At 38.2% G+C, this 20,207-nt stretch overlaps 1 protein-coding gene and 1 non-coding gene across 2 annotated transcripts; one reads left to right on the forward strand and one right to left on the reverse strand.

Annotated features, from left to right (window-relative positions):
- Positions 1 to 7,883: 7,883 nt before the first annotated feature.
- LOC120624313 (la-related protein 6) lies at positions 7,884 to 12,303 on the reverse strand. Its single transcript, XM_039890781.1, has one exon. It carries the CDS (start codon positions 12,066 to 12,068, stop codon positions 10,854 to 10,856), a length of 1,215 nt encoding a protein of 404 aa, XP_039746715.1. The 5' UTR covers positions 12,069 to 12,303; the 3' UTR covers positions 7,884 to 10,853.
- A 6,713-nt stretch (positions 12,304 to 19,016) lies between these two features.
- On the forward strand, positions 19,017 to 19,089 carry Trnam-cau. The gene has a single exon. It is a non-coding gene; the product is annotated as a tRNA-Met (tRNA).
- Positions 19,090 to 20,207: the final 1,118 nt, after the last annotated feature.

Raw genomic sequence — 20,207 nt, forward strand, 5'->3', positions numbered from 1 at the left:
TCGCCCTTACTTTACTGTTTACCTTATCATTTTGACTGAGACTCTCATTGACTCATATAGTAAAAAGAGGTCCCTTCTGTGTCCAACTACCTTTTTGAATCTACCTGTGTCTAAACAGACTAGTTTCTTGGTTGGGCGTTGATTGTAGTTATTATCGGGTTCCTTAGTCAGATTATTATTATATTCGTTGAGAAACCGTTGAGTTATTGAAGCTCCATAAAATATTATACAGTTCAATAAACACAAATAGACAGTTAGCAGAATTACTTAATTCAAATCAATTACCATCTAAAGTCTAAAGTAATTATTGGTGTTGCAACCTCATCGCTGACAGAATATTTCTATTTCTGATCATTAGCTCGAAATCAGATACATTATTTATTACTTAGCATCAATTACTATTTATTAGCGAACTGCTTTTATGCGATCTAGTGATTTCTAGAACATTTTTTTATGAATATTACAAAATAATCGATCGAGTTTCCTTAAGGGTTTTGCTCGTGTTAATAATGTTTCATCATCTTTAATTATGACCCTGGGCTTCAAGGCCTCTTCTTTCACAAAAAACAAATCCACCTGAAAAACATTAAGTACGTCCCATCTTCAATAGGTTAATTACCTAATTAGATAAGTATTCAAGAGTTAAAAGATAAAATGTATACATTTTAAAGAACAATTATTACTTTTTTTAGGTACCAAGTTCCTCAAATAAATATACAAATCTAATTTATATTTCAAATTCCATTATTGAAGTGTATTTTCTGTGGTCCACGTACGTACGTAAATGTATACCTAGGAATCTTCTTTATTAAAGCTTAACTTATTGCCTTGTTTGTCATTAGTGAAAACGTGCATAAGGATCTCCTCTGAGGAAGAGCTCGGCCGTAGTCCACCACACTGGCAATGTGCGGATTGTTAGACAAAAACAAACGCATTTGCGAACATTTTGAAGCTCTCAGGCATCCAGGATTCCTGACGATGTTGTCATTTACCTGCCGTAGTCGCTTAAAACGCACATAGCTCCGATGAGTTAGAGACGCGTACCGATAATCATACTTGGTCTCCCCAAAAGGGAGGCTGGATCTTATCCATTAGGCTCTCACAAGCTTGTTTTTCAGTAAACCGACTAGGGCTAGGTAAGTTTTCTGAAGGTTGTCTAGGTTTACAGGGCCGAGCAACTATAAAATACGACCTGTAAAGACCAGCTAACAATCATAGTAAAGCAAATTTTCCCTGACTTCGCTCGCTCGGTCCATTCATCATCGAACCAACCTATTACCGGCCCACTACAGCACTGGTCTCCTCCCACAATGAGAAGGCGTTGAGGCCGTAGTCCATCACGCTGGCCCAGTGCGAATTGGATGACTCCACACACCTTTGAGACCATTGTGCAGGTTTTCTCACGATGTTTTCCTTCACCGTTGAAGAAAGTGATATTTTAATTATTGCAAACGCATATAAATTAGAAAAGTTAGAGGTGTGTGTTGGGATTCGAACTCGCCCTCTCCCGAAAGTGAAGTCGAGCTCCTACCCGATACGCTATCACCGCTTCCCATTCATTACATAGAGAAAAATTCAATATTTTTTTCCATTAACTCAGTCGATTTGAGTTGTTAAGGAGAGGTGGTAACTCCGCACGTTCTGTCTACAACGAATGATTTATTGATTTGAGACAGCTTAGATTAGCTATAGCGAATAGGCAACTTTTTTAAACTTGACCTAAATACCCGTGGGCAGTTTTCAATCGATTGCAATACAACTAGTATTCGACCTCAGCAACTTATAAAAAACCAAGTTGAAGTGTTTGCCAATTAGTTTTGTCTCTACGAACCAGTCGTTGCAAAAGCTCGTACCTGGAGCTAATCATGTTCTTATTATACCTATTAGTTTTTGCTTGCCATGTCCGCATAAGAGAGATTTTTAACACTGCGTTTACTGGCGTGGACTCATCAAAGTCGAAAGTCAAAGTGAAAAATATCTTTATTCAAGTAAGCCCATAGGTGGCACTTTTGATGCGTACATTGAATTACACGACATTGAGATGATGGCGATAACCGTATACGTAAACTTCAAATTAAAGCGAGGGTTCTTAACGCATCCTGGTCTAAGAAGAAGCCCACAACAAACTTTGACGGGTGATTATTTTTGCTATCATCATCTTACATTGTCATTTAAAATTATTAGTAGAGCAACCTGAGTATCGCAATAATTTACAGCCAAGCTTTTTTATCGATTGCGTAGTCCTTTATAGTGTAATAGAACTTTTCGATAAGCTTACGTTCAAGTCCATTCGTACATCGTTCTTTCCGTTTTACTGTAGCGTCTTGCTAAAGAAAACTGCTAGGTTAGATAAATTACCTATGTACTATGTCTGCTAACTTCAACACGCTTGCTCTTAACGTGGATTTCAGACTTATATTAGGTTTGAATACATTTATTGTCCAAAGAAACAGTTTCACTTAGCTAGAAATTGAAATTAATAGTGAAGTGGTTATATATTATTTAGTTAATGTGATACAAAACTAGCAGCTTAAACTAATAGCCTTTAGAAGTAAAATAAAATAAAATTAAAGGGGTGGCGCGTTTCTAACAGATTTCAACAATGCTTTTTTTAACTTATTTTTAAATGATTTAAACGATTTCTCGCAAAAATCTCTTATTGAGACTATTGTGTAGTAGTGCTCTCTGTATAGTTTTACTACTATACTTAGTTCTATTTAGAACAACAACATATTGTTTATAATATCTTGCAATATAGATATTGCCTATATTGCAAGATATTATAAACAATATGTTGTTGTATAAACTGTTTACAAATAAGTACACCATATTTCCAATTGCGTCTTGTAAATAATTTGATATAATTAAACTATTTTTATAAATTTAAAATGCATATAAAAAAAAATTCCTACTAAATGACGCTACAGTCGCTATAGGATGATGTGAAATGCATATACTAATTTCGGCATCGACGGTAGGAGAGCCGTAGCTTAATTGGTGAAAGCGCTCAGGCCGCGATTACCCGAGAGTCGCAGGTTCAAATCCGGTCGGTTCCGAAATTTTTTATATGCATTTTAAATTTATAAAATTGATAATTCCACCAAGTGTAGGTAAACACTAATAAAAATTATAAAAATATATTAGAGGACTGTATTTTATTTCGTCCAAATAAGCGAATTAGCATTCTGTTCAGGATAAGATTAAAAGGAAAATGGAGAAAGGACCAACCTGTCACAGCTTACAAAAGTTTTTCTATGACTCAGTTCCTTCACACCAACGCGGAGACCCAAAATATCACCTTTAAACTTCACCTGGAACTGCCGAAATCTACTACTACTCTGCTATTTTATAGATTCTTTACGAATGATTCGCTTGCACGCGTTAAGGGTGCAAAACGTCTTTCACTTAGAAGGAACAAACGCATGGTTCGCCTTTCGACGGTTTGGAATAGAGACAAGGTTAGACAAATGTGTTGCGTGGAAAAGAATGAGAGAATTAGGTACTAGGTATGGTTGAACATATATAAGTCAAAAGGAGCGAATGCTAATTTTAGAGAAAACAGATTCACAGAGACAGGCATGTCAAACGTCTGTTAATTATTTATCTACCCTCATATTAATTAATATATACGTTCGGGATCCACCAATATGGATACCCTAGGAGGGTTTACGTCAGCCAGGCAGTCGGTCGTAAAAACTATGCTGAATCAAAGACAAGAGGTTTGAAAAGGCATGTTGTGCCGACCCCACATACGAATACCCACGGTAAAAAAAGGCGGCCTTACTAAGCGATAAGGCCGCCTTTTGTATCCCACTTTTTAAGTTTCCTCTTGTTGTGTATATTGTTTTTTTTTTGTGGTATACAAATAAAATGTATTAATAATAAAAATAAAAACAACATTTCATCATCATCATCATCGTCAACCAATTTACCGGCCCACTACAGCGCACGGGTCTCCTCTCACAATACGAAGGGCCCACCACGCTAGCCCAGTGCGGGTTCGTGGGTAGTTGGCCGGCAATTGGTTGATATACAGCCTACACAATCGCGTCTCGCCGCTCCGTTTCAAGTTTCTTGTTTATCAATAAAAACTTATATTTAAGCAATAAATTACCGAAAATCCGGTTAATTAAGAAGATTACGAGAATCTAATGTTTCCGTAAACAAGTGGAATGGTAATAGTTCCTTGTTGTGACAATGTTGGTCGCTTCTCGCCGTTGTTTTATCCTGGTTATGCAAATATTTGTTTTTTCCGTTTTATTTTACATATATTTTAGGTATTCTTTTCCGTGAACCTTTTTTATTGTTTTTCAATAGCTGTTTACTTTGCCCGCTTAGAGATACTTACTAAGCGTTCACGTTATTACACTCAGATATTTAATTGAATGAGTAGATTTAGTCCGTCCGTTAGAAGTCCAAAATAGAAGTTTCCTATTAGTTTATGTAACCTGTACATACAGCCTGCCCGTGAAAGTCCCGAAATAGTGCCTTTGGTGTATTCATCATCATCATCATTTTAACCCATTACCGGCATCTACATGGCACAGGTCTCCTGCCACAATAAGAACGGGTTAAGGTCGTAGTCCACCACGCTGGCTCAGTGCGGATTGGCGGACTCCACACACCTTCAGGAACATAATGGAGAACTCTGCGACATACAGGTCCTCACTATGTTTTCCTTCACCGTTCAAGAAAGTGATATTTTAATTGCTTAACAACGCACACAACTAAGAAAAGTCAGAGGTGCTGGCTGGGATTTGAACTTGGGATCCCGAAAGAGAGGTCGAAGTCTTACCCATTGGGATATCACCGCTTCAAATTTTGTGTACCAATTTTTTTTGATTGTTTTGTAATAAAATATAAGAAATATTTCTAAATTTCAATGACAATTTCCTTACCAAAGTTCCTTCTAAATAATGTTGTGACGGACCAGGACTCCATAAGGGTGTGTTTCAACCATTTGAACTCTAAAAAAAGCTGTATTGCGGTCTGAAGAGCGTGGTTACCGGTGTAACTACAAGCATTATATGCTTAACACTTACGCCTCAGGTTGATGGACACATGAACATGAATGTTTATCTATATTATAAGTATTTATGTATATTATTCATAAAAATATTCATCAGTCATCTTAGCACCCATAACACAAGCTACGCTTACTTTGGGGCTAGATGGCGACGTGTGTATTGTCGTAATAAGTATATTTATATTCATTTATAACCAATAACCGAAAGAATCTCTGAGATGTCTCTCAATAAGTTTATATAAAACGTAAGCTTGCAGAAAAATTCTATTATAATGTGTAAAGTTACCTTTATGATAAAAAAGTTTGGGTGTGAATTGCTCTTACTTCATAGCTTAATATTAATTTTCTGTGAGATGGTGAAAACAAAAAAAAATTACTCGGCAAAGTTTGTTATGGGCTCTTCTTAGACCAGCGCGCGTTTGGAACCCTCGTAGCTTAAGGCTTAAGTTGGCGAACGAAGTTATCACCATCCTTTTACAATTATGTAAACATATATGTATTACGCTTCATAAGTGCCTGTGATAGGGCTACATGAATAAAAAAAAAATTGTTTATATTTAATTTTAGTACTATAGTAGCATAGAATTAGTATGTTGTACAAAATTTAATAAGCGTCTAAAAGTCACGATCATCTGTTACTGACGTGAAACAGAGTAAATTAGTTTCAACCCAGGGCTGCAGGTTATCAGCAAAGCAACAACGATATGATAAATATTATATTCATCACACTGTCACTACAATCAACACCCACTTGTTGCACTATAACTGCCATTAGATAACCTTTTATCTGCCTTCCGAACCGGTGGTAGAGTCACTACAAACCGACTGACTTGACGTTTAAAAATTGCTTTTAAACTAAGCCTACTTGTAATCAATGAATTTTCTTAATATTATAAGTATAATTCGATTTTCATACAAATTTTAAACCACCGTTTTACTCCCTTGGAGGATAAATTTTCAAAAAAGTATTTGTTTGCGGACGGATGCGTTATAATAGTATGATACATTTCAGTTCAACCCGTCTAGTGGTGTGAGCTGAATGTCGATAGATCGGTCAGTCAGCCAGAGCTTGAACCAGACAAAATCGATCAATAAGAATTCACACTCACTTTTATACACAATTTTCCGTAATTAACGATTTCTTATAGTCTATATATACATATCAAAATCATACCTCTTAATCAGCATAATCGGCAAAAAAATAAAACAAAAAGAAGCATCAAATATAAATATAAAACTTATTTTTTTAAACTTTTGATTCGGTGGGAGGCTTTGCCCGTGGCTAGTAACCACCCTACCGACAAAGACGTGCCTCGTAGAAACCTATAATAATACTAGCTGTTGCCCGCGACTTCGTCTGCGTTTGATTTTGTTTTTAAAGCATTCAGTATCGCTTAGCCTTAAGTGAGTATTGTAGTATATATATACATATATATATAACATGTGACAAATAATTTGCAATAAAATAAAATTGCGACTATAATTAAAGATCTAAGATATCCTATCTCTTAAGTTGGACCAGACTGCTCACGGTGAGCCAATTTTATTTAAAATCGGTTAAGTAGTTTAGGAGTCCATCGCGGACAAACATCGTGACAGGAGATTTATATATATTAAGATAACTGCCATACTCCCTAACAAGTTAGCCCGCTACCATCTTAGACTTAGCCAACAGAAAAAAGAGATTGAAAAAAGACACAGTGATCATGCGCCTTAATGAATATTTTTAACCTGTGAAGCAACCCAACTGTCACAGCGTGAGAATCGATCCGTCAAGGTGAACCGGGGTCGTAACGAACACTTTCCACAACCAAGGCCGGGCTTAATTAAACGGCGGGCTCTCAAAAACTTATATTTAAAAAACCATTATTACAATAGGCGGGAGGACGCAACAGATCCGACTTTATTGTGCCGACCGGCGACCAAGCGCAATCCGTTTAAAATACTATTAATGCAAAAATTGGTTTGTAGCTTTGTCCTTCAATCACGCACCTACAGAGCAATGATTCGACGTAATCTTTTGCATAGACAATTTATGGGCCCGATAATGATTTAAGCTACTTTGTATCCCAGAAAAAAACTTCGTAACTTTACGATAATGAGTGAATTTGTGCTACAATTTCATGCTACCATTTTTTTTTTAATAGTGATAATTGATGAACTTAGGAGATGGCCCACCTGATGATAAGTGGAAATCCCGCGCTTAGGAAATCATAACATTTAAACTTCATGATCAGACCAACTCCAGGAAAAGATTATATTGCATTGTCACCGAATTACGTAGGTAAGCCAAATTTTAGATCAACTGTCGGAAAGTGCTTAAAAGTGGCTTACAACCTTTTTTATTAGATAAAGGACACGGACAATGCCCTCTGATGCTAGTTTACGAAACTATTATTTGATTCGGCGTCATTCGGAGTCATTCGTATTTCCTATTAGCCAATGTGCAGTAGCGTGCACAGGATTTTGCACCAGGGTAAGCGTAAAGAAGTAAAATGGCAAACCATGTCAAAACCCTCCTAAGTTGCCAGTTTTATGAAAATTTTAGGGTATGCAGCGCTTTTGTGCATGTATGAAGTGCACGCCACTGGCAATGTGATACCCTGAAATATAAAAACTTGGAAGATGTATTTTCATTAGGTTATATGTATATTCCTGTAATTTACAGGTATATTTCTATAACCTAATGAAATCTACCTATGACCAAAAAGCATTTTAGAGCTGTATAATTGCTGTTTTATTGCTTCTTCTATAGCTTGTACAACGTGGTGCAGCTGCTATACAGATTTACATACATATAATAACGTTTGACTATCACTGGGTTGGTGAAAACAGTAAACAAAGCTATATACTTTAAAATAACAAGTGTATTTAATTAAGAAAATAAATTGACAGGTTTGTATAGGCTTCTATAAATAGTGTTAAATTAAAAGAAACGTAGTAACATACCAATATGAGCTGCATCGCTAATAAATAAGGCTTCCACAAGGAAGTTTTCAAATGTTTTTACTTTATTAACATGTCTAATTGTAAACCTACATTTTTATAGTAACTTTGCAACGTCGTTACTGTCAACAAATTACATAAAATTCTTATATAAAATATATGGAGTCGTATTTGAATATGACAACGATACAAAGTATTTTTCATAATATTATTCGATACAACATAAGTGCATTTTTTTTAATTCTATATAAAAAAATCTCCGAGCAAAGCCGTAAGATTTCCTAGCTTACTCTAAGGTTAAGGTCAAACTGAACGACATGGTGTCATTTGTGTTGAATCACAAGACGGTGGTATCATCAACAGTCTCATAAATGTGCCAGTGTTGAGCATTATAGTCCCACCACACTACTCCAAAGAGGAGTGGCGGGTGAAAGTCATTGTGCATTATTTATGTAAAACTATATTTGCAATGCAACTCATCGAGGTATATCTATATGCAGGGAGTTAACAAAAGTAAGTATAAATAATAAAAGTTAAAAAAAAACGATTTGCGTATGAGATGGACCCGCCTGGGCATGGCGGGCTTAACTTAAAAGACATAAATAAATTAAGTTTACAATTTATTGATTTGCTTATGAGATAACAAGATATAAATACAAGGATACAACTCATATTCGAGCAAAATGGAGGGTCAATGTGATTGGTATACCCCCTTTCCCCTCCAATTAAGCTTAAAGCTTATAATAAGAGAGGGCATGACAAGGGGGCATAGCTAGGGCAGTTAGGTTAAACCTGCGTCCGTTAATCGTAGCATAATTATTGAATAAGTCAAACACTCCATAAATTCTCGAATATGATACAAAAGGTAGCAGTAATCTGCCAAAAGTAATTTCTATTCCATCATCCTCAACCTATTCTCACTCAGGGCTCCTCTTTCCTAGACCTTTACACTCCTCGAAAGCGGGTTGGTGGGTTTCATCGATTATTATCACATGTTAGCAGTGGCATGAAGATGGCACAAAATGGAAAAATTCCACCTACTGTTAGAGTTATATCAAAGAATAAAGGTAGGCAGTGCTTAACCCTCCTAAGTTGCCAGTTGTATGAAAATTTTAGGGTATGCAGCGCTTTTGTGCATGTATGAAGTGCACGCCACTGCATGTTAGTGTTAGTAACCGGGACCAAACGAATAACGTACTCACTGAGGTACATCGGTGAACAAGGTATTTGATTTTAATCCAGGCGAGTGGCGCCCGGGAATATAATAAAAAGGCAATCAAACAAACACTTCAAATCCAACGAGGCAGTTCCCTTCGAAATTATCTTCTTAATTAGTGTGAATGTAGATAACACAAATTACATTATTGACAAATTACACTATAAGAAATGGGAAATACAAAGTGGAATATGCAAAGTTTTGTTACATTGGTGCAACACGAATCCTTAACTTAACTCACAGGTGTAAAAGTGCCAAGTGCAACATTTACACAAAACTCAGTGTTGTATAAGAAGAATCTACAGTTACAGCTGTAGGATTTATGTTAAGTGAGTTAGCAATAATAAGTATGACTGTTAAACGGGTACCACATACGAGAGCAAAGATTTTAACATATGTTCAAAAACAATCAAGATGTTCAAGCTATGATAACATTATTCTCAACTTATTAGCCTCCCATGGCTGGGAACAGTTCTACTATCTCGTAAGAAAACGGAATTAAAATACCTTGGTGTACCAAAGTGGATTCTACGGGTTCATTGTTTATGACTGTAGCAGATTTTAGACCTGAATCTACCAATTTTGTGTAAGGAGTTTCAGTTTTCCTGGAAGAGATTAACACAAATCCGTGCTCTTATATTATGTGGTATCCGATGATCAAGGTTGGGAGGCGGCCAGCTTAGCACCTGAAGCTTTGTGCGTTATGACATTAAATCATAAGATTACTCCTCCGTTGCCAACTTAAAACTGAGAAGCTAAGCTACCCGTCTCCCATTGCCACTATGCTAATCAAAAAAGAATTTCAAACAAGCTTCAGTATATTGCTTACTTATGTAAGTAAGAAACAAGCACGATATATCGATTATACAATTGAAGAAATGTATCATTGCTATCGAGTAATAAAATACAAAAGAGATTGCTCCGAACGGATAGCACACCTCTCACTCTTGCGCAACGCAATTAAAATCACAACAACTTAAAAAATAGTATTAAAAAAACTTAAATAAATCATGACATGGCGCGACTGACTTAAATTACCTTAATTAAACTTATAAAATGTAAAAGGACGGTTGGTAAGGCGCATCGTGGCATCCCAAATTCAAAGTTCCGACGCGGAACGAGCGCGCTGCGATATTGCATAGATACGCAGTCCGATATACGTTTATCTCGGTTATGTAAACGTGGAACGGGCATCCATAGTTCGCAATCCAATTTACGCAACGCACTGCGCTCGACCGTCTCCATCACCCACATCTACACGCCAGATGTTGAGTCTACAAACTTTGTGATGTCGATTTTGCTATAAAGAATTTTGTGCTTACAACTCTAACATACTCGGATGAAAACTCCCCAAAGCGCGCGCCCTATCCGCAATAAATACGCGGTAATAAATAATTAAATACTAATAAATTACATACGTTACTTAAATAGGCCTATCTAAATGAGCTTCGATCACAATCGTCGACGAATCGATCGTCGACTTTTAAAACAGCTAGGTAACTATAACTCTCCCAGTTTACTCTCTACATGCATTCTTTTATAATAAACTAAATAACTAAACACGCGAACACGAACGTTTCCTCGTAGATTAAAAACCAGGTGGTCAGTACGTGAAAGGTAGTTATCCAACGTGATTAGAAAGGTGTCACGGTTGGCGGGCGCTTTCTAGCGCGAATACAACGCGAGGTCCGAAATTCTCCGCTGGCGAGTGGCGGCGTGGAAGCCCCGAGTTCCGTCCGGCACCACGGGCGCGCGCGGCTCGAAGCGCGGCGTGCAAGACAGCCGCCGGCCGCCGCACTCAGTGCCGCTCAGCGAGCAGCCGGACAGCCTCCGCGAAAGCCAGCCCTCGGCGCTGCTCGCACTGCCCGTGCTCGCTTGAGAGGCTCTCCTCGAGCCGCAGAAAAACGACACTCCCGAATCCGAGCTGTGGCTGCACGTGGAAGTTCTGCGCGGCACCCACGTCTGTATTTCAGGCGAGCGTGGCGTGAAAAATCCACTCGAATTACGCCTGTAAAACGGCGTTCCATATCTGTAATCGTATTCAGCCTCCGACCCACTACAACATGAGGAATACTCGCATTCGTGACGTCTTGGCGTAGGGCGACGCACCGGCGTTTTCCTCTTCGGTTCCCTAGGTACTCCGTTCAGTTCATACACTCTCATACCTTCCTCGTCCGAGCTTTGCAGGCGCAGGGCACCTCTCGCGGCCTCGGATTCAGTAAACTCAACTAAAGCACACACACAGTTCACCAAGCTCGGATTCTTATTCAGGAATTGACGGACATCAGCTGGAACCGGGTTCCCGGGTCTAAGTACCCTGACTAAAGCAATTTCACCACAGGTTGCAAAAAGTCTGGACACATTCTCAACCGAAGGGCGGTCGATAGGCATCTTGACGGCCACCACAGTTCTAGATGGAGTCGTCTCATCATACGCCGGTAGTGGCTCGATGCGACGAAGTTTTGTTCCCGGCTCGTTGATCTCCAACTTTGTTGAACGTTTCAAAGCTTCAGCCACCACTCGCCAATCCTTAGTCAGGTGCTTGACGCGTTTGAAGCTGGATATCAGCTTGAGGGAGACGTACCCTTCCTTATTGCGACGCACGTGTTTGAGAAGGAAGGCATCTTTTGTGATGTTGGCGTCGGAGAAGTAGAACTCCACTTGCGCCACGATCCGGTTGGCCAACTCTTCGTCCGGGGGCGCGTAGGGCGGCTCCTGGGCATCGGGAGCGACTTCGCAGCCGGAGTCCTTCCCGCCGCCCGAGCCAGCCTCGGAGGCGGTATCGGACAAGTCAGCGTTGTCGTCGGTGGACGGGCGGCGGTCGGAGGCGATGCCCTCGTCGGGCTCGGGCATGACCTGGCTGGGAGGGGTCCCCTCCATGTTGGTAGCGCGTGGGATTACCACTTTAGCATAACAGGAGCGTGTGACTCGCTCGGTAGCGCGGTTGGACTGCGGGCGCGCGGCGCGCACGCGACCGTTTTATAATATCGGAGGGATGCGCGGTAAAAGGCGTTCGGAAACGGACGAGATGGCATTGCAGACTACGAGACGCTCTGCGTTAATTACTTAACATGTGTCGGCGGTGCGGAGCGGGTTGCGCACCGCAAAGCGTTTAGCGGTCGCACCGAAACTGCTCCTCGTCTCACGCACCGCACTTCGGTTGCATAGATATCCATAAATGAAAATGCACGCGATGATTAGGCGAATCTATGCTACGGTAATAGAATCGCGTGCGTAGCGCGCAATGTTATAAATTAGATAAAAACTGAGCGTGTTTACTACACTAATTAATTACGCCCCTAATAACTCTAGTCTACTTACTTAAAATTACTTTATCACATAAGTGTGTAAAAAATTCAATTTAAATCTGTAACTTTAATCTAATTAACCGTTAAATGAAAGTGAATAAATATATTAAAATATTTATTCTTAATGAGAAATAATAAAGACTATCCAAAACGGTAATTCAGTTTTGGTAACTATTTATTTCATTGTGTTAAATTTAATTTACATTTATTATTTCCTACATACCTAAAAAAATATAAGTGGTTTTCGGTAATACCACAAATAATATTTTTACAAAAAAATATTTTTTTTATATTAAATACCAATAGAACGATTTGGGAATAAACACCTTTCAGACAAAAATATTGCTTTAATCTTTAAATGACGGGGTCATGCTCGTACATTCATGGCCAAAACAACTGAAAAAAACAAAACAACTCAAAAAGGAGGAGGTTATCCATAACCACCTCCTTTTTGAAGGAAGTCGAATAAGAAGAAGCTTAAACATTTATATAGCGCTAAACAATTTTTACGATTTAAACTATAAGAAAAATCTTATTGCAACTCTCCAGCGCAGATTCCGTGCCCACGCCTAAAACAAATCTGAATAAATAAAACAATACTTATCGATTAAAAGAAATCTGAATAAATAAAACAATTATCTTCATCTTACTGCAAGTAATTCAAATATTTGCATTATCTTATATGTAGGTCGCACCGTCGCGGTATTATCAGCTATAATCAAGAGCTGTGCGGTGCCAGCGAGGCAGTTTAACTGGTTTTATTGTTTGGTAATATTCAGTTATGGACCACTCCTCAACACATGTGTGACATTAGTAACATAACCCTAGGCTATTTGACTTCGTTATCAAAACATGAAGAAAATGTTCGCTAGCGATGAAATTATTGGAACCAGCGATTTCGCTACGTTCTGGGAGCCTTCTATGTACGTTACGTACTCTCTTATTAGTCGTTACAGTCTTGACAGACTGGCCGTGGTCGTCATCTGCCACCACGGCTGGTGTTGGGGCTCGCTTTACAATCCGTCGCTACTCTTTTCTAACGGTTGCCTGCTCCCCCTAACTCTGTGATGGTAGTAACATAAAAGTAGGCTTGACGGCCGATTGGCGCAGTGGGCAGCGACCCTGCTTTCTGAGTCCAAGGCCGGGGGTTCGATTCCCACAACTGGAAAATGTTTGTGTGATGAGCATAAGTGTTTTTCAGTGTCTGGGTGTTTATATGTATTTTCTAAGTGTTTATGTATATATACTTACATAAACACTTATAATTTATCATGTATGGAAAACACACTGATTTTTATATTCATAAAAATATTCATCAGTCATCTTAGTACCCATAACACAAGCTACGCTTACTTTGGGGCTAGGTGGCGATGTGTGTATTGTCGTAGTATATTTATTATTTATTTAAAAAAAAAAAATTAAAAAAAATCCTTGGATAGACTGACTGACCTAAGGTGGTGAAATAGTGGTGGTAAAATTGTACGCATATTGTTCATTTTATAGTTATAAAAATGTATGTATGTTAGGTATGTGAAAAACCATAGAGTATGGTAGCACTTCGAGCGCATGCGTCTTGCAAACTGCCGCCCTGTGAGCATTAACCTGAGGCGTAGGTGTTAAGCCTCACGTGCATATAATTACACCGGCAACCACGCCCTTCGAACCGGAACACCGCATTGCAACATTAAAATAATAAAATAAAATAAATAAAAATAGTTTATTTCGGTAAGAAACAAACTGGTATCAATATATCGCTGAAGCCTTCTTTTAAGAATAGTATTGCTACCCCTGTGTCAGAAGACTCCGCTCTTCCATTACAATTAAAATAAACTTAATAAAATACATTAAAATGAAGGTAGGGTAACAAAACAAGAGACACAATGATATACAAAAGGACAGACATGTTATAAAGAAATTTAGATGATAATAAGAAATTACAACTTTCAGCTTAAAAGATTTTTCATATTCGTAAATGTATTTAAAATGCTACAGATTACAAATGCAGCGTAGGTAGAGACGCGTACACCGAGTCTTTACCCACCCACATTATAAACAAGATTAGGCGATCGTTCCCCTGTCGACTATCGACTATCGACTGTCGAGTGTTGGGTAACGTCACTAATTAGCTTATTGAAACATAGCGGATTATTATACTACACCATTTCAGGTGCTTAGGTGCTTAGGACGTTATTAAAAATATGGCTAGACATTTTTTTATATTCTGTATTTAATATTTAATTTAGTGATTGGAATTGTAAACTAAAAATCACTTATATAGTTAAATTACTTTAAGCACTTTTACCGAACATAACACATCTTAATTTGTTCATTTACATATTCAATGAAACTCAATTCAGACGTGCGACCTCCAAATGCCCAGACTTCACGAATTCCATCCCGATTTTTTTTAATTACAGGGTTTAATTTTCGGTTCGGGAAGAAAATTTGGATTGTATTTCTCTGTAAAAAAATTATGTGAGTGAATCAGTGTAGTTAGGAGATTGGATCTGAGCCCCGGACAGCATGTTTAGCCATCGGTACTAGTAAATATCACTAATTGGTTGAAGAAGTTTATCGAGACAGAACTTCTCAGGCATGGTGTCCTGGTGGTTTAAGCAAGTGATATGTCAAATTCATTACTCCAATGACACATAACTCCAAAAAGGGCCCCTCGACAGAGAGACAGTAGCTTTAGCCACTAGGCTATGGCGCTTAAAAATTGTTAAATACCTAAACATAAAAATACCAATGAAAACGTAGGAACCTTACTTTTTCCTGTACAAAAACAGGAAAGGTAGGTTTGCATTGCCAATATTGACTAACAATAATCCTTACTAATATTATAAATGTCAATGTAAGTTTTTTTGTTACTCTTTCACGCAAAAACTACTTAAACGATCCTCATGAAACTTTGTACACATACATAATCTTGGTAGTGTTAGAAGTAATATAGGATACTTTTCATCCCGACAATAATCTCGGTTCCTTTGGGAGAGGGGATGAGTGTTTGACGATTTTACACCATAACTCCGACAAATTATAACCGATTTAAATAATTATTTTTGTATTATAGACGGTATAATATGTGTTTAATTTCGCCCGAACTGTGGTTAGAGATAGAGGACAGCGAACTCCTCAGCGGACAGCAGCAAACCCCTCATTTAAGGCTGGTACTGAATACTTAATTTTTTTTAGAACTACAAATAAATTTAATGCCGCATCAAAAATCAAAAACAAACGCAGACGAAGTCGCGGGCAACAGCTTTCGAACGATAAATCTTCCGTTTATAAAATGTAACCTTTGATGATTACAAACGATTAATATAAACACTGATTAAATGCAGTTACGAAGTAGATAGGTATTTTTTGCTTGAGTTTCCTCGTCGATTGTTCGTTGACCTTTTTTTTTTTAAATAAGCAAGAGATCAAGATCATCCGGCTATCGAATTATTGCTGTAAGAATAGGTTTCATCATATTATCCAAAACTTCCTTTATTCATTTATTTAATACCAAACATTAAAACGGACATGGTAAAGAACGTTGCTGTCATTGTCAAACCATTGCTAGATCACCTTAGGGCTAATTTCTACTCTCAGAATGTGAAGGGTACCAGGTTACTACAGGGCACGGGTGATAGGCTAGTGGTTAACAGCTTTGGTCTTACTATCGGAAAGACTAGTGGCGTGCACAGGTTTTTAGACCAAAGTATAATAGCCCCTGAAGAAAGAAGATGGGATAAAATCCTTCGCCTTTATGAGTTACACAAACATTTTGGGGTAGGCAGTGCTTTTGTGCATGTATGTAGTGCCCGACACTGGGAGGTTCCGAGTTCGATCTCCGGCACGCACTTTTAACTTTTCGGAGTTATACTTTTATGTTTTTTTTTAATTTGAAGCATTTAAAATATCACATACCCATTACCGGCCCACTAAAGAGTACGGTTCTCCTCCTACAATGAGAAGGGGTACAGGTCGTAGTCCACCACGCTGGCCATGTTTGGGTTGGTAGACTTCAACACCTTTGAGAACATTCTGGAGAAATCTCAGGCATGTAGGTTTTTTCAGGATGTTTTCCTTAGCTATGATAGCCCAGAGGTTAGGACTTTAATTTCACTATCGGGGGGCAGAGTTCGAATCCCAGCACGCACTTTAACCCCTCTCTGTCAGTCAATAATTTTTTTTTTTTGCTTGAATATGGTACATGCAACATGTTTACATAGGTGTTAATTAAATTTTATAAGTATCACATATCCTGCCAAGATTGGCGTGCAAAAATTATTCGTCAATGATTATATAAATTTTCTACATTAAATAACAAGTCACATTTAAATAATTAATTAAAAGTAAAAACACAAAAAAAGGAAATGAAAGAAATGTTGAGTCCACCAATCCCCAATGGGCCAGCGTCGTGGAGTACGGCCTTTATCCCTTCCCATTGTGGAAGGGGCCCGTGCCGCGTAGAATGCCAGTAATGGGTTGATGATGAAAGTGATATTTTGAATGCTTCAAATTAAAAAACACACATAACTCCGAAAATTTAAAGTTGCCTGCCGGAGATCGAACTCGGAACCTCCCAGTGGCGGGCACTTCATACATGCACAAAAGCACTGCCTACCCCAAAATGTTTGTGTAACTCATAAAGGGGAAGGATTTTATCCCATCTTCTTTCTTCATGGGCTATACTTTGGTCAAAAACCCTGTGCACGCCACTGGTCCCTCCGATAGGCAGACCAAAGCCTTTAACCAAAGCCTATTACCAATTCAATCACTAGGCTATCACCGCTTTCTACTAGGCTATCACCTTGTACAAGCCACTATTTGCACAAATTTGCACTGACTGGAGCATTCTACTTGCACGATTGTCCTATGCCACGTCTTTTGGATTGCTTATAAATAAAGGTTTTAACTGTGCCTATAGTAACACTTTTGAATATTGCGAAATCAGATCGTCATAAGTCTTCCGAAGCCGTACTCAATGACGTAACCTACTTATGTGGTGACCCGCCTCACACGATATTAATTTGGTGAGTAGGCCAAAGGTAAATGAAACGTTGGGTAGCACCAGGCTCTTACGTTACAAATGTGCGTTTTTAAGACAACATCTCCTGAGGATCCATTTAATTTAAGAAATCGGTTCATCTTTTCTAAATCTACGGCTATATTTAGCCATCGACGCAAAGAAGACAGTTTGTTATAAGTTTGACGTGTCTCTGTGTCTGCGTGTGCGTGTATGTGTGTGCGTGTGTTTGCGGTGTGTTTGTCTTTGGCAATGTAGCGGCTGAACAGATGAACTGATTTTGTTTTTTTTTTTGTTTTGAAGGGTGAATTTAGTTGGAAAGAACCCTCTCTTTGCTATATGTGATGGTTACGGTTAAAGATGGCCGCCGCCATATTCATCATATAATCAAAACTCCATATTATCAAATGAAATCAATGAAAGGGCTTGACTAGTAGAATAATGCAGTATAATATTAATAATATTTCAGCCTAACTACGTAAGTAGTTCTCTTGGGTGGACTTATTGGTTCATCATACGTAAATACTAGGTAATCTAGGTATGTGTCTTGAGTCCATCTAACCCAAGTCCGCGGAGCCATAAACCTATTTGTCAAAAATAATAAAAAAATGTATACTTAGCTGATTTTCAATGGTCTATTTGGCATTATCATCATAATTATATAAACCCATCGCCCACCCGGAAGGATTGAGGCCGTAGTCCATCACGCTGGTCCAGTGCGGACTGGTGGACTCCACACGCCTTTGAGAACTTTGTCGAGAACTCTCAGGCGTGCACGTTTCCTTACAATATTTGACCTTAGCATTACACATACTCTTAGCTTAGGAAAGTGGACCTGTAAGGGGTTATATGGTGATGATAGTTCATCTTAAAGTCAGGAAAGATCAGGAAAAAGTTATAGAACAAAAGGGTTTCATTATTATAAATTCTGGAATACCTCATCGGCTGAGTGCTCAAACCCAAAACGCTATCCAAATAGCTTTGTATGCAATGCTAAAAAAGACGAGGAGAAAAAGTGAAACTACGCTTAAAACAAGTCGGTAGGGAGAAATGCTTAGCAGTTCCCAGACATCGCCATGCCATCTGGCAAAACTCCAAAGTCACTATTTCCTCCACGATTGAAATATACAATGAAAAACTCACTACCCCCTCGTTGCGTCGCTGTAGTCAGATAAATAATAAAGCCTATGTTTAACGAACGTTATTTAATCCCAAGGCCAGTGCATATTGTTAAACAACTTTTTGAAGGTATTTTTAGACCTGAACCAACTACTATCGGTAAACGTCTATCTTCAATCACCCGTTAAGTCACACGAAAATAAATCTTAAGCCTTAAATAATAGAGTTCTTTACTATAATTATTTCCAACCACGATATTATTCCAGGTACTTTTTCTTTTTAAATATTTAGGTAGACCTAACACCTTGTCTCATCTTTATTTGAATTTCTTTATTTCTTGAATCTAGAACAAAATGTATACTATTTTTCCTTGCCACGTCAACAGCCTCGGTAGCGCAGTAGGCAGCGCGTAAGTCTCATAATCTTAAGGTCGTGAGTTCGATCCTCACCCGGGGCAATTTTTTTGCGAAAATAATACTTTTTTTATTTACATGGATTTTGCTTGACTAATTATAAATGTATTGGAGAGTATTTGACAAGTGTAACTATCAGCACGAGTGTTTAAGTTATCCTATAAAAGAACTTAGTTTCGACAAAAGTAGATTTATTTTTGTTAAGTGGTGTTTTTAGTTGTTACGCTTTGGAGGGTGATGATTATCTGCAAAACAGTTTATGCAAGATCATCGTTTTCATCTGATATGTAACCATTGTAGTTTGTCCTAATAATAAATAAATAAATAAATTTGTTTAAAATTGGAATTATAAATGATTATATTACTAAATTTTCACAGTAAAAAGTAGGTTCTTCTTTGTCATTTTGTCTCTGTTAAATTCATAGACAAGCATGCCATAACAATAAAAATTGTGACGGGAAAACAGATAAGACTTCTTGTCCTTAAGGTGCCAAAGTACTATTACAGCCATTAAAAAAATCTGCAACCTTTGAAACGTATTTAAGAAGTCCTCGCATATTTTTTTGTCCAAAAAACTTCCTTATTGATGTTACATTTTCCGTGTTACAGAGATATTAGTATTATACAAGCTCTGAACGTTTCTTTGCCTTGTAATCTCTCCGCATGCCAGCAAATATTACAGCAAAGGATTTTGTATTGATAAATTATTTATATGTCATCGTCATCATCAAATCATGCGATTGACGTCCACTGCTGGACATAGGTCTTTTGTAGGGAGTTCCAAATTCCACGATTCTGGGCCGTTTGTATCCAGCAGCTCCCCGCGACTCGCATAATGTCGTCCGTCCATCTGGTTGGGGGTCGACCTACCCGTTTACCGGCACGGGATTGCCAATCCAACACTTTGGACCCCAACGTCCATCGGTTCTCCGAGCTATGTGCCCCGCCCATTGCCACTTCAGCTGTCGGTATGTTTGTTTAAAAAATTAAAAGATAATATTTTTGGACGTTGATTCGACATTTTACATTCTATTGTTCATATCTTTATATTATTTATCGTCGTCTAAAAACTTTTGACCTCCATGGTGCAGTGGTGGGTGACAATTAATTTAACCGATAACCCTAATCGGTTTATACGTGGCATCGTACCGGAATACCAAAT

The sequence above is a fragment of the Pararge aegeria genome, chromosome 1 (genome assembly GCF_905163445.1).
Source record: "Pararge aegeria chromosome 1, ilParAegt1.1, whole genome shotgun sequence".
Taxonomy (NCBI): Eukaryota; Metazoa; Arthropoda; class Insecta; order Lepidoptera; family Nymphalidae; genus Pararge; species Pararge aegeria.

What these genes read in the sequence shown, in the direction of transcription:
- LOC120624313 (XM_039890781.1), bottom strand. Translation starts at nt 12,068, where the DNA reads ATGGAGGGGACCCCTCCCAGCCAGGTCATGCCCGAGCCCGACGAGGGC.